Source organism: Girardinichthys multiradiatus, chromosome 24, assembly GCF_021462225.1.
Source record: "Girardinichthys multiradiatus isolate DD_20200921_A chromosome 24, DD_fGirMul_XY1, whole genome shotgun sequence".
In the NCBI taxonomy this organism is placed as follows: Eukaryota; Metazoa; Chordata; class Actinopteri; order Cyprinodontiformes; family Goodeidae; genus Girardinichthys; species Girardinichthys multiradiatus.
Genome location: NC_061816.1, coordinates 4585447 through 4600365, shown reverse-complemented (window position 1 = coordinate 4600365; position 14919 = coordinate 4585447). Strand labels below are relative to the sequence as shown.

Genomic DNA, 14919 nt, shown 5'->3' with positions numbered 1-14919 from the left:
AGCGAGGATTGACCTCTGTGATGTGGTCCCCTGCAGAGGTCATGACAGTTGGTTTCAGAATGCAGATGTGTACATTTGTGTCCGCACACCTGGGAGGCTAGTAATTGGAAAGTGGGGTATCAACCCGTGTCTGGACTGGACTTATGTGTACTGGAATTCAAATCCAAAAGGTTATGTCAACCCAAACTCTAACTATATTCCACAGGGCCTGCGGCAACACATCAGTTTGATTAGAGACAAATCTACCCAGCGAGCTGACAACTCTAGATATAATCCCCTGGTAATAACTGTCAGGAATGTGGAAGAATCTCTGGCCTACTGTTAATCATGCAGAACTTCATGAACTTGTTTGGATTTTAGGAGCTGATGTTTCTGGAAGAGACCCACTGGGATTGTTTCGAATTCAGTTTGTGGATCAACCTAAACCTCCTGATGAAGTTCTAGATAGTACTGGTGTCAACCCTTCTCCTAGCCCAACCACACCTCCTCAAGCATTGGTCACTTACTTAAATGTCTCGTCACCTGAAGTAATGTTGCAGGTTGAAACTGGATTTTCTGACAAAAACAACTGGTTAGAATGGATTACATTTACTGCTAAAGGGGATAACATGACAGAGTGTATTGCCTGTTCATCAGCCAGACCACAACTTTTCACTACTCCTGCTCCTTTATTATATAACACGCACCGCCCTTTGACTGCATGTTAGCTCTACACATTGTTCCACTTTGAGTGACCTTTTCCCACCTGCTAACAACCACACCTTCCCTCCTGTTTTTACTCCTAGAGCAGGAAATTATACATGCCTTACCAGGAGGAATGACAGCTTTGTGGGTCACATGTCTAAGTCTTGGTGTTCAGATACCATAAATGCTACAACCTGGGATAATGCTAGTTCACTCCTTCATGCACGTGCTGACTTCTTCTGGTTTTGTGGTGGGAAGACACTGTTTAATTATTTGCCTTCTTCTTGGTCAGGAACATGTACTTTAGTTAGATTAGCTCCACCAGTGGCTTTGCTTGGACATCTGCCAACTTCTCCATCCTCGATTCTTCGTCATAAACGTGCAGTGAATTTTTCTTTCAGACATAACAATCCCATTTATTTCGATGCCATTGGGATTCCACGTGGTGTACCAGATGAATATAAGTTAGCCAATCCCATAGCCAATGGGTTTGAATCAATATTTATTTGGATTACTCCTAACAAAAATGTTGATTGCATTAATTATGTTCACTATAATATACAGCGCTTTGCAAACATTACCAGAGATGTGATGGTCGGCGTAACTGACCAATTATCCTCCAGTTCTCTTATGTCTTGGCAAAACAGAATGGCCTTAGACACATTGTTCGCTGAAAAGGGAGGTGTTTGTGCCATGTCTGGTTCTTTATGCTGCACCTTTATTCCAAATAATACAGCTCCTGATGGTTCCGTAGCCAGAGCCCTAGATGAATTGCGCACCCTGGCTCATCACATGACAAAAGACTCTTGTGTAGATTCTTTACCTGATTGGTTTTCTGACACTTTTGGTAAATGGGAGGGTTTTATTATTGCAGGTATGACTTCTTTTGTCACCTTGGCAGGTATCCTCATTTGCTGTGCCCTGCCTGCGTACTCTAATTAATAGATTGATTACCTCTAGGTCATATCAGATGCCCCTCCTCACAGGTGAAGGGGAACCCATGGATTGCTCTGATGAGTCTGAAAGTGACTCTCATGATGATGATACTTTCCAATAAATTTACTTACCGATATTCAATTTACATCTATTCAAATAATCCTCCTAATTCTAATGATGTAGATGTGTACCGAACACACACAGGGTACATGATAACTCATGATTTCATTTTGCTACTATGTTGGTGTACTAATATATTCTACTATATTTTCTTCATTTAATTTTTTGAGTGTTTGAATTCTTTATATTATTTATGTATTCATTTTATCTGATCATTCCTTAAAAGGTTGTTGATTGGAGAGATGCTTTGTTTCCATCAGAATGACAAATTGTTTCCAACAAAGAGGATAACAGTAATAATAGATTTGTTGTAGTGTTTAGCTTTGTAATAATGTTTCGTTATTCACTTTACATTATTTAGTCAATGTTTATTACTACTTGTTTCATATAATCACTTTTTGATTTGTTTTTATTATTCATTTTATTACTAATCAATTCATATTTTTGAAATTCATTTTCTTGTACTTTCCTTCATGTTTATTCAGTAAAACTTTTCTTGGGTGTTCGATAACATATGAAACTAGTTTCATTATGATTGAAGAGGGTGGATTGTTATAGAAATTTTTAGTGCCTTGCTTGATTTGCTCTTTGATATTCTACAGGAACTGACAAAAGTATTAGAACCCCTCAGTGTTGTTCCATTCTTCTCTTATTTAGTCTTAGAGTAATGGTTTCTCAGCTTGCAGCTGTGTGAGATAATATGTACGCCACACTGTTAAGATTATGTCTAGGACAACAGGTCTCATGAGAGTCACCTTGAAAACTGTTGTAGCTTCTAGGAGAACCTTTGCTTTGTCTATCCAGAATGATTTGGCAGCACTACTGAGCACATCTCCAATGCTGTAAAAATCCTTCTCTCTTGCAAGATTAAAATAAAGCTGATTCTGAGTGACAATCATCGGTCTCTGGATGCAAAATTTTTTTTTTTCTACCGTGACTTCGCCTCGTTCATCCTGGTCGGGGTTTACATCCCGCCGCAAGCTAACGTGCAGGTCGCACAGCGCATGCTCGCCGACCAGGTACTGAGTGTGGAGCGGACCAACCCGGACTCCTTAGTTATCGTCGTTGGCGACTTTAACAAAGGTAATCTCACCCACGAACTCCCCAAATATAGACAGTTTATTAAATGTCCGACCAGAGAGGACAACATTCTGGATCACTGTTACACCACCATCAGAGACGCTTATCACGCCGTCCCACGTGCTGCACTGGGCCAATCCGACCACATCATGGTCCACCTGATTCCTGCATACAGGCAGAAACTAAAGCTCTGCAAACCTGTTGTGAGGATGACAAGGAAGTGGAGCAGTGAGGCTGTGGAGAATCTCCAGGCGTGTTTAGGCTGTACAGACTGGGATGTGTTCAGGACTACTACCAACAGTCTGGACGAGTACACAGAGGCTGTGACTTCCTACATCAGCTTCTGTGAGGACAGCTGTGTACCATCATGCACCAGGGAGAAAGTTTAATGATTTATCATCGTCTCATTTCCAACAAGCCAACATAAAAACCTGGTATTTTAACAGCGGTGTGGAGACTTGAGGGTCACTGTAGAGGTCAGGTTTTTATTTTTATTAAACTAGATGTTTTGGACAAAACCTTGAGCTGAAACACTGGAGCCAAGTTTTTGTTTCTTTTAATTACGTAATTTAAAAACAAATTGTGTTCATTAATTTCACATTTTACTCAACATAAATAATGTAATTTATACTATAGTATTTATTTAAACACAGTGGATCCTTTCTCAGTTTCCTCTTTGATCCATTCTAAGACATGTTAATTTTCTGCTTTGTTAAGCAGCATTTCAGTTTATTTTGGTCTAATTAACTAGATTTACCATTAATCACTGGGAATTGGTTTAGAGATTGGGGTTTTCTGGGGGGGAGGGGGATCTTTGGGTTGTAATCTGCTAATCGGCCACTAGATGCTGCTGCATCTTACTGTACTCACTGCATCTTTAAAGTATACTTTGTTTTTCACCAATATTTTTCTAACTAGACATGAACAAACTATGTTGTAGTGAAGACGTTACGCAGCAAATAAATCTCATTTATATCATATCTGTGAAATTATTTAAAGATAATGATTTTTACTGAACAGCAGCGTTATAATGGTACAAAACCTAAGATGTTTTTCTGGTTTCAACATGTTTGTCTCCAGGTTAAAGTTTATTCCAGATTGTTTGCTGGCAGATAAAAACCAAAGAGGCAGGTTAGATATAAATCACATTTCCCTTCACTCTGTAGGCGTGTGATGAGCACCAGCTTCTTATTTATAACGTTGTTTATTCCACAGGATCTTCATGTGTGTTTTATATTTAACCCCTTCACAACACTAGTGTTTGCTGAGGTTATTATTTACAGTTTTACCCACTTTGGGTCGACCTTGTAGAGAAACAGTAACAGAACATTTATGGAGAAACATTTGTTTTTTATACATAACTAGATCTCTTTGGTTCTCAGCTGGTTGGTTGGTCATGTCATTAGAGGCGCTGTGCTGTGGACCCGATGATCCTGGGTTCAAACCCTGCCACCTCCAGTCCTTCATAAACAAATTCAAACTCAGTGTTCCAACTTTCAGCAAAAGAAAAACCAAAAGCCCAACAATTAGTGTCATGGTAGATTATGTAGGTACACCTATGATGCTACGGCAAGGGGGAGCCAAGACGACAGGTTAGGGTGGGGATGTATCATCCCCACCATTTTAGAGGACTTTAATCTTTCAGGGCAGCTGACCTGAAAGATTACAACTGGACTTAGGTGGCCACACCCTGCCTCGTCTGAATCTAATAATGTACTCTCTAAATAATAATGTGTGAAGGGTCTGGTGGTGTGGACTGTTCGCGACCGTAAGTCACCAGTGGTGCAGCGTCTGGTTCAAATCTCCACTATTCACTAGGCCTGGATCATCCTATAAAAAAATCTTGCAAAGTTGCATGTAGTAGTAGCTGTCACACAACACCTCTAGTCTAGACAACTTAAGCTAGTATTTTGATCTTGTGCTTCCTACATCTTATTCATGTAGAATTTGTAGGTAGGTGCAGATTTTTATTGTTGTTGACTAAAAAAATTTAAATCTATTTCTATATAAATGATCTATTTTGTTTCTCGTAAACAACGAGAATAAATAATAATTAATAGCATGTTTTGTTAAGTTGTGTTGTTGCTGCATTCAGTTAGTTAGACACAAACCGTGTTGGTCAAAAAGTAGTGAACAGTGGACAGCACAAATCAAGTAAAATTCTGCGCCGTAGTTCACTAAAGTATGTAACGTAGTGTTAAATGTGTGTAATATATGCTAAACTATGTCAGTGGTTCTTACATGCAGTATAAAGGTTCTTTCACTTTTACGTCCTGCTTCTCCAACATCTAGATGTGCTGTGAACATAGGACCTTGTCAACTCCTAACAGTTCTCTCTACACTCTGAGCAAACCATTATGCAGGACTAGATCTTCTACTCCAGGTTGTAGCTCAGGCAGGACTTGAACCCAGGAACTCCACCACTGACATCTTCTGGTCACAGACAGTTCCTCCACACCATCAGGTCTGCTCCTCTCTCATCTCTCTTCTCTTGGTGCTTTTCAACTTTTCACTTTCATCCCTGAACTTCTCAAAATACAAACTCTGAGGTTCTTCACAACAAATCAGCTCCTAAAGGGTTCCTAATGAGATATTGAACCCAGACTTTCTTGAATCTCCACCTACGGTCCATCATGTTGAGCTATTGACTCACACTGGTTCAACTCTTTGAAATGTTGTTCAAAGTTCTCTCAAATTGTTCAGTTTTGGTTTTTAAAAACATGGATCTTCTCAGTCTTGATCCCATGACCTCCATGTTGCTGATCTCTGAGCAAACACCTTAAGCTATTCAAACAGACATTTTACTGTAATATTGTAAAGCCTTTCAGTCATGACCTCTGACCTATTGGCTCAATGTGATGGATGGAGCTGACAGCAGCTGGTTTATCAAATAATGTGAATTTTCTTTCAACTTTACTAACTAATGTCAAGTTCAATTCCATTGATAAAGTCATAGAAAAATGTCTAAAGCTGTTAAACTATCTCGACATCATTTATGGTAAAGATCTATTAATATAAGCTCTTTGTACAGTTGAGGACTTGAACTAGGACACTAGATGTTCTCAGTACTTTAGTCTATCACACTGAGCTGTTGGCTCATTCAGGTTTTCTGTCTTTTTCTGGACTTTTATCTTTTTATTTCCACAGTTGGACTGACGTTAATGTCACCACAGACTTTGATCCCTTGCTGTCGGAGCTTTATTCCCTCCCTTCCTCCCCTTCTATTATGTTCTCACACATTGAAATCATGCTGGGGTTTGGTTATCTGCTGGCTTTCAGCACAGGTGACATCCAGCTCAACAGTGTTTGGCCCCAGCTGTGGTCTAATCAGGAGAGAACACTGTCAAAATAACATGACAAATCTAGACTTATAATGAAAAACAAATAGAGAAAGGTGCTTTATTTTAACAAAGAATCTGTTTTGTGTCCACGGTATCTGCAGAAAGTAATACCTTTCTACCAACCTTTGTAAATATGTTCATTCTGAATTCACTTGTATCAGAAGAGGAAACAGTTTCATCCAGTGAGCTGTGGACCATAGAGACACTAATAGGAAGGATTTCTAGAGTGGAAAGATCATCTGAACTGGGCTGTCTTAGACAGGTGATACATCTTAGACCACAACCGTCTCACTGTGAGGATCCTAAAGCTTCCATCTGTCTCTCTTCACTAAAACCATTTCCCTAAGAATAGATTTGATCATGGTGGATAAATCTTGACCAACATCAGCCCAGTAGAACGGTCTCGAGACCCAAGTCATGTCTCCCAACATCAGTGACTGATCTAACTAATGCTGTTTTTAATAAGCTGATCAAAACGTCCTACCCTGTGTACCTGCAAACCTTGCCTACAGCACAGCACCTCTACCCACTTTGCCAACAAGCAAGGAAATCCAGCTGCTACAAATAATAATTCACATCTAATTTTTTTCTTGCCACAGGTTTAGAGTGAAGCTTTGATGCACCTCCTGAAAACCTGGAGGTTGCTGGAAGTTTGAACCCAGCATCTTCATAACCATAGCAGAGCACCTCCAGGGACATTGCCAGCTGACCAGTTAAGGGGTGCAGAGATCTTTAAGGGTTTTCTTTAATTTGATGTAAAAACGGGGACAATCTTCCTAAGGAATAAAACTGAAACATTTTGAATTATCCAGGTGTATGACTTCTGGTCTACTGGCTCAGTCTGATGGATGGAGATGACAGCAGGTGGTTTATCAGCCAATGTAAATTTTCTGTAAAGATCAGTTCTAAATATAAAGTTGAATTAAACCTTTTAAAGGGGACCTATTATACTTCCTTTTAAACATTTGGGATAGGTCTGTGGGATATGCAAACATGTTAATTAAATGTTTTGCACAAAATCATTCTTAGATAATGAGATTTCACCTCCACGGTTTCCCCTTTCTTGAGCTCCTTTCAGAATGAGCTGTTTTACGGCTCTGTCACTTTTATGCAAAGTAGCTGTATCAGGCCACGCCCCCCAACTCAGTGATCTATATTTAAAAACGCATTTTCTATATAATTTAATTTCCGACAGTATATGCGCTGTTATTGGAAGTAATGTTATTGCTGTTGGTATTGGGCTAGTTAGCTGATGCTAAATGCTGCATGACAAGAACGTTCAAGCCGAATGGCAGTACGAAACTTACAAGATACAACAATAAGTACTTACATTTCTGTCATCTGCAGATTTGCCACGAACAGTAGGGACTTTCTTCAGTCTTTCTGCAAATCCTGACATGGACTGATGTGAGTTCTCAAAGCAGTCAGTAGTGAAGTGATTCGCTCAAACTAGAACTATGTTCTGCAATGTGACTGGAACATTGCCCTCAAAAATAAAATGAAGCCACGAATCTCGGTTATCCGATAGCGGGAGAATGTGCATGGACACATGTGGGTCTTTGCAGCCAAGAACAGAACATCTACCTTTGAGGGCAGCCATTGCAAAGCGCCTTTAAGGTAAAACCAGCTGGCGAGACGTGATCCTCTACTGGAGATCAAGATGGTGGAGCTCCGCTTCAGTTGCTAGTCAGAGGCGGGACTCAGGTAACGTGGCTAAGTGCCAGTGTAATTGTGATGTCACAATTACACAGCTATTTGCGTTTTCTAGAAAAAATAAAACATTCATTTATAGCCAAAAAACGTCGAAATGGGTTTTTTAGCGTCTGGATGCATCGGATCCCAACTGAAAGTATAAAAACGATGAAAGAGTGAATTATGCATAATAGGTCCCCTTTCAAGCCACTAATCCAAAGGTTTATTTTATCTTCATGTCTGTAGCTGCTTGGAAGTGAAGACAGACTCCCTCTAATCTAAACCTTTGGTTTTATCACATTCAGCTGTTTGTTTCTCTTATTTTCAGGCTTTTATCTTTTATTTTAGAATATATTTAATCTCACTGCTGTCACGAACTCTCAGTCAGAACACTGGAACGGGCCCAACATCCAGACTCGTATAGGTTGTTTAACTCTGGCTGCTGATACTTTCCAGACCAGACTCGAGATCCAGATCTCAAGATCCAGATCTCAAGATCCAGGGCTCGAGGTTCAGGACTCGAGGTTCCAGGACTTGACGTGTAAACCCAGAAAGAAAGACAAACACATCTTTTGTGTTGCTTGCAAATAACTTTGTTATAATAAATACAGTTATTTACATGAACCAATAAATATCAAAACATCTTCATCTCTCGTTTTCTCTCAGTGAAAATCACGTAACATTCAGCAATTTTAGAGCTTTTTATTGGTTACTCTCTCCTGCTGCTGTGAGAAAGTTAAACTTCTGCCTGTTTCCCTTCTTTAAACCTGAACCTTTCTTCTCCTTCTCTCACATCTGTTCCTCCTTGTTGATGATGCTCTTGAGGAGCGTCACCAGGGGTTTCTGGCGTCCTTCCTCCCAGCTCTTCATGAACCCTCCGTAGCGTTTTCCAGCCGGCGGGCCGCTCCAGCGAAAGTGCTTCATCTTGTAGGAACCATCTTTCTTCTCCTGCAGGTCTCCCAGGAGCTGTTGATGCTCCTCTGATGCCTCCTCCATCACCTCCTGAGCCTTCTCCTCTGCCTCGGCAGCTGCCAGCAGCTCATTGGTCAGCTCTCGCCTCCTCATCTCTCCAGGAAACACCTCAGCTGACTCCTCCTGGACACCGTTGGAAGTGTAGACTTTGACTGGGCGGCGTTTCCGACCGACGGGTTTCCCCCAGCGGAAATGCTCCATGGAGTAGGAGCGTTTTGCCTGAGGAGAGGAGATCATGAAGGAGGAGACCTCTGAGGGAGGAGGCGGAGGAGGAGGCTGGAGGTGGGCTTCACCGGGGATGATGGGGGTCTCAGCAGTGAGGTCAGACCGGCAGGCATGGATACACTCCTAGAAGAAATTATTTCAGAATAAAATCAGATGTTTAATATGTGATTTATGGTGAATCGATTCATAAAGAAAATAAGAACAAAGCTGATCCTGTTGGTAATTAAAATATATCTGGACCCAGATCTGGGAGCAGGTTCTGGTGTTTTACCATCATGCTGCTCTCAGTGTTCAGTTCCTGGCAGCTCTGATGCTCCCAGCATTGACTGACAGCTCCTCTGGCTCCGCCCACAATCACCACAGCCACCAATAGCCAAGCTGGACACATTATCCTGTTCACCAATCAGAGATGAGGAGAGAAACTGATGCAAAGCAAGTCTTATTAAAGGGATTTTGAACAAAAACAGCTAAAATATTCCAAATCATCTCATGACTCATGATAGTTGGTTTATCAAAACTGCCATCATGAATTCAAAATATTAAAACAGAAGCCATAAAACACACTTTAAGGTATATTTACAGTTAAGCCCAAAGTTATTCATAGTTCTTCTAAGTGGCCCAGCTGAAGTCCTGACCTCAGTCTGATAGAGAATCTGTGGAAGGAGCTAAAGATTAGGGTGATGGTAAGGAGGCCTTCCAGCCTCCAAGACTTGGAGCTGATCACCAGAAGTAAATCATCAGGATGTCAGAGGAGGACCTGCAGGAAGCTGCTCAGCTGTTAGAAGAAGGGTTGCATCACTGTCATGGTTTCTTCACAGATCATCCAGAAGTAAATATGAGGAAATTAAATTAATTTTACCGTTTTAACTTTTAAATCCACCGTTTTATACATTATTGAATCAAACTGTTGCTCTTATAGTCTGTATACATTTTAAAAGTTCTGGTGTTAGTGTTGGATGGACCAGGCAGCTACAGATGTTCCGACAGAAGAACACATTAAAAAGATCCTTACCACTGCTTGCTGCTGCTCTTCTTCCTCTTATTGCTGGTGTTGTTCTCCACGTTCTGGATGAAGACTTCTCCGTCACTACTCTTCTCCTCTGAAGCTTGCAGTGGCTTTTGGACTTTTATATTCTGTCAAGGACACACACAGACCCAAGCATAACGTCACCACTGGGATTCATTCATGCTGGTCAAGCACACACTGCTGCACCAATCAATGAATATCTTCCTCCCTCCTCTTCCTCCCACCAGAGAAAACAACAACTTTTTACCCTCAGTTTTTCAGTCGAGCTTTTTTAAAATGTTTTTTTATTCTTGTATATTTCACATTAATTATATATTTGCCATTTTCAGGGCTTAACAGATCAAAATGTGCATAAAGAAGCATGAAAATCTCCATTTCCTGCCTCGCTGCTGTTTGTGTGTTAAATGTCAGACCACAGGCTTGGCAGATTAACGCTGAGGTGACATGTGGTCACAGTCGGTAAGGTGGGATTCAAACCAGCGGTTCTGGGTGTAAAGTTACCAACCCAAACAGCTGCTGCAGCCTCCTCCTTTTGTCTGAATCCTCTGTGTCACTAATGCCGGTTCTGCACAGGGTTTATCTGCATCAGGGAGATGAGAATTATTTTTCAGGCACCTCTGCCAGTTTCTAAAGGTGTCACCAGGTTTTCCATGAGAAATGTGTCTTCATGATAAAAACATCCTGAGTTTGATGCACGGCGGTCTGGTTCAGTCCCCACATTAACTAATACATTTATTTAGGTTTTGCTGATATAGACGAGAGTAAAATCATTTGGGATAAAATGTATTGGATTTTTAGCCTGAGGTTTTACCTAGAACCCAGAAGCTTGGACCATGGTGGTCCAACTGAAAGATTTTGTAAGTTTGAAAACTTTGTATCTCATTACTTCATGTGTTGTCCAGAATAATCCCTTTTCTATGCAGCCCTGAGTAAAGGACTGCGACCCCCAAAATAACAGTACCAGAGACTGGCGACCCCCATAAAATACATATTATTATTTCAAATTACAATTATTTATTTAACGATATATTTCTTTATTAAATCCAAACACCACGAGGGGTCAGCACTTTGGGAGTCCCTGCTATAGAAGAATAATTTAACTGATTTATGAAGTTTTATTACGTTCTTCACTGGATTAAAAAGTGCTCCTTCCAATGGAGGCCATTTTATCAGTAACACTATGTCCCTAAACTAAAACCATAAACAATGACTGAGTTCATGTTTATTCCCTTAAAAGCGCCGTTGTTTTGCTTATTTAGAAGCTGTGGATAAAGCTCTGCTTTCACTCTTCAGTCCAATTAAACTTAAATTACAGCAGAAATATTTAATACCAGTTGGTTTAAAGTTACTAAGGAAGCCCAGCTGATCGCATCAAGTTAGCGTCAATCCCTCATCCTGAGCAAGCATGCGGCGAAGGTGGAAGGAAAAACTCACTTTTAACAGGAAGAAACCTCCAGCAGAATCCAGCTCAGTGGGAGCAGCCATCTGGTTCGTTCAGAAGACAGGAAGGAGACACAGAAGGAATACTTTCTATAAAAACAGAAAGTTCATGGCAGTCATGGTTCTATCAGTGTCTACACCCTGGAAAGAGAACCAACTAAAAACAGGAGTACTTTCTATCTGCCTATCAGTAGCACCTTCCAGGAAGAAGACATGGTTAAACAAAGAAGTACCAGACCAGGCAAAACTTTCATTTATTCAGTATTTAACATAAATCTAAAGCACAATAATCTACTATGCACTTCACAGGAGAACAAGTCCAGTTGATATCCAGTTAAATGAAACCCAGTTCAGCTACAGTCAGAACCAGCAGGACAGGGAGATGTTTCTATCCAAGCTGGAACCTCAGATATAACAGACTGTCAGGTGCTTTGGTCACTGCCTGATAACTCCAGCTCTCACACCACCAGTTCTGCCCCCTGGTGGCTGCTCCAGGCATTCCAGCTCCTTAGAAATGAAAGCCTTCCCAGCACCATCACTGGTTTTCATGTGGACCAATCTGACCTTTCCTTCTGGATGGTCACTGAGGGCAAATATGGCCACTGTAAGCTCCTAGTAGAAGTTTCTCCTAGGTAATAAAACTTTACCTGGTAGAGCTTCTTCTGTGGAGATCTTCCACCACAAGCATCAATAAAAGCCCCCTTTGATTCTATCTTCTCTTTAGAGTTTTTTATCATCTGAAGGTCCACATAAAGCTGGATTATCAGTGAAAGAATCTCCTTGTCATCTTAAAATAATCTGGAAAGTTCTGCTTTATTTTGGTAGATGCTTTATTTTCTAAAGGAGAGACTTTGCTTCCAGGTTTCTGTTTTAATCTCTGCATTAAATCCAGAAGCTCCTCAGCAGTAAAAGAGACATCTTCATGAAGACGGACCTCCTGGATCTTCAGCTTCCTCAGTTTCACGCAGAGCAGCTTCAGGTGCTTCACATGTTTCATATCATCAACAATAGAAATAAATGTATCTTAAATCTTTGTAGGAGTGGATTTTATACACTCACCGGCCACTTTATTAGGTACACCTGTCCAACTGCTCGTTAACGCTAATTTCTAATCAGCCAATCACATGGCAGCAACTTAATGTATTTAGGTATGTAGACATGGTCAAGACAATCTGCTGCTGTTCAAACTGAGCATCAGAATGGAGAAGAAAGGTGATTTAAGTGACTTTGAACATGGCATGGTTGCTGGTGCCTGACGGGCTGGTCTGAGTATCTCAGAAACTGCTGATCTACTGGGATTTTCACACACTGCCATCTCTAGGGTTTACAGAGAATGGTCCAAATAGAGAACAACAATAACTCAAATAACCACTCGTTACAACCAAAGCATGCAGAAGAGCATCTCTGAACACACAACACGTCGAACCTTGAGGCGGATTGGCTACAGCAGCAGAAGACCACACCGGGTGCCACTCCTGTCAGCTAAGAACAGGAAACTGAGGCTACAATTGTCACAGGATCACCAAAATTAGACAATAGAAGATTGGAAAACTGTTGCCTGGTCTGAGTCTCAATTTCTGCTGCGACATTCGGATGGTAGGGTCAGAATTTGGCATCAACAACATGAAAGCATGGATCCATCCTGCCTTGTATCAACGGTTCAGTCTGGTGGTGGTGGTGTAATGGTGTGGGGGATATTTTCTTGGCACACTTTGGGCCCCTTAGTACCAATTAAGCATCGTGTCAACGCCACAGCCTACCTGAGTATTGTTGTTGACCATGTCATCCCTTTATGACCACAGTGTACCCATCTTCTGATGGTTACTTCCAGCAGGATAAAGCGCCATGTCATGAAACACGAATCATCTCAGACTGGGTTCTTGAACATGACAATGAGTTTACTGGACTCAAATGGCCTCCACAGTCACCAGATCTCAATCCAATAGAGCACCTTTGGGATGTGGTGGAACGGGACATTTGCATCATGGATGTTCAACCAACAAATCTGCAGCATCTGTGTGATGCCATCATGTCAATATGGACCAAACTCTCTGAGGAATGTTTCCAGTACCTTGTTGAATTTATGCCACGAAGGATTAAGGCAGTTCTGAAGGCAAAAGGGGGTCCAACCCGGTACTAGCAAGGTGTACCTAATAAACTGGCCAGTGAGTGTAAATATGTTTTTATTTCTGCAGAATGGAGCAGAGCTTCGGTCCTTAAGGCCTTTCAGACGTCCTGAAGTCATTCTTTCTGAAGAACTATTTATTTGTTGTCCTAATGGACCGATTGAGGAGTACCTAAATGCAGGAGGGTAAATATAAATCCATTATGTTGCTCTCACAGCCTTGAGCATCTATTCAGTCCATTAAATACACACACACACACACACAAACACACACACACACACAAACAAACACACACACACACACACTCCGACTTCAGGAAAACACAGGACGAGCAGCGATGAAGTCGAAGCAAAAAAGGTTTTCATGACTCATCACCAGAAGCTGCTCGATTTAAATATCAGAAATATTTCTTATGTTGACAATAACTTTAATATTTTACCGTTTTATTCACATGTGCAGTGATTGCCAGTCCTGGAAAACCCTTTTCTTTCCTGCTCCAACATGTCGGATAAAATAAAGAGCTCAGAAATTCAGGATTAGACAGACGTGAACCGTTTCAGTATCAAACAGGAAGAACATCGCTGTGTTTGGTTTAAATCTACATGAAACAAATTATTTCCTAGCAAATAAACATAGAAGAACAACAGGAGATTCACATGTGGGACAAAAACGGGATTTAGCTGTTTTCACATGTGAAACTTGTGGTTTTCGTACATTTTCATGTGAAACTAACGGAAAAACCAGTTTTCACATGTATCAAACATGTTATAAACAGCTGTAATTGTTTCCACATGTCAGCATGTTGGGTTTTTCTGCTAAATGTAATAAAAATGAACAAAAAAGGCAAAGCAGGAAAAATGTGTTGAACCTGTTTTAAAATGGGAACAGCTGAGATATTATATCTAATTAAATATTGTACCTGCTCAGCATAAACAGGAATTACAGATTATTAAACATTACAGTAAGATGCTCAGGTGCTTATGATGTAGAAAATCAAAGTTTTGAGAGACTTTAGACTTGTTTTCTGAGTTTTCCTTCATCGTAGAGTCAGAAGGATCCAGATCTGGGTCTAAACTGGACTCGGATCAGTCCACCCCTTCACCAGCTGATATTTCAACCCTTATATCACTTTATACCTCTTTGTATTAAAGTATTTCCAATGAATTATGGATATGGATAATCCTAAAAATGCTGTTTCCATCGACTGGGATTCTGATAGAAGTACTTTAATGTTTGTGTTGCTTCACTTGCTTTTAATATCATCCAGATTCTGTCC

General features: G+C 40.7%; 2 protein-coding genes and 1 pseudogene across 2 annotated transcripts in view; all 3 read right to left on the bottom strand.

The window, feature by feature from the left end:
• The window catches only part of LOC124861450, a 700723-nt pseudogene that overhangs the window by 11092 nt on the left and 674712 nt on the right, over positions 1–14919 (bottom strand).
• Positions 1–14919, bottom strand: part of LOC124861512 (protein NLRC3-like) — a 737509-nt gene that overhangs the window by 166150 nt on the left and 556440 nt on the right. The window lies entirely within an intron of this gene.
• Positions 8424–11583, bottom strand: LOC124861481 (pro-opiomelanocortin-like). The gene is made up of 4 exons (XM_047355277.1): positions 11512–11583; positions 10063–10184; positions 9322–9442; positions 8424–9173 (listed from the first exon to the last, which is right to left on the bottom strand). Exons 1-4 carry the CDS (start codon positions 11560–11562, stop codon positions 8643–8645), a joined length of 825 nt encoding a protein of 274 aa, XP_047211233.1. The 5' UTR covers positions 11563–11583; the 3' UTR covers positions 8424–8642.

Excerpts from the sequence above, each read along its gene's own strand:
- LOC124861481 (XM_047355277.1), bottom strand. The coding sequence starts at position 11,562 with ATGGCTGCTCCCACTGAGCTGGATTCTGCTGGAGGTTTCTTCCTGTTA. Across the intron at positions 10,185-11,511 it reads GAGGTTTCTTCCTGTTAAAA|AATATAAAAGTCCAAAAGCC; the intron begins GTGAGTTTTTCC and ends TGTCCTTGACAG. Across the intron at positions 9,443-10,062 it reads AAGAGCAGCAGCAAGCAGTG|GATAATGTGTCCAGCTTGGC; the intron begins GTAAGGATCTTT and ends ATTGGTGAACAG.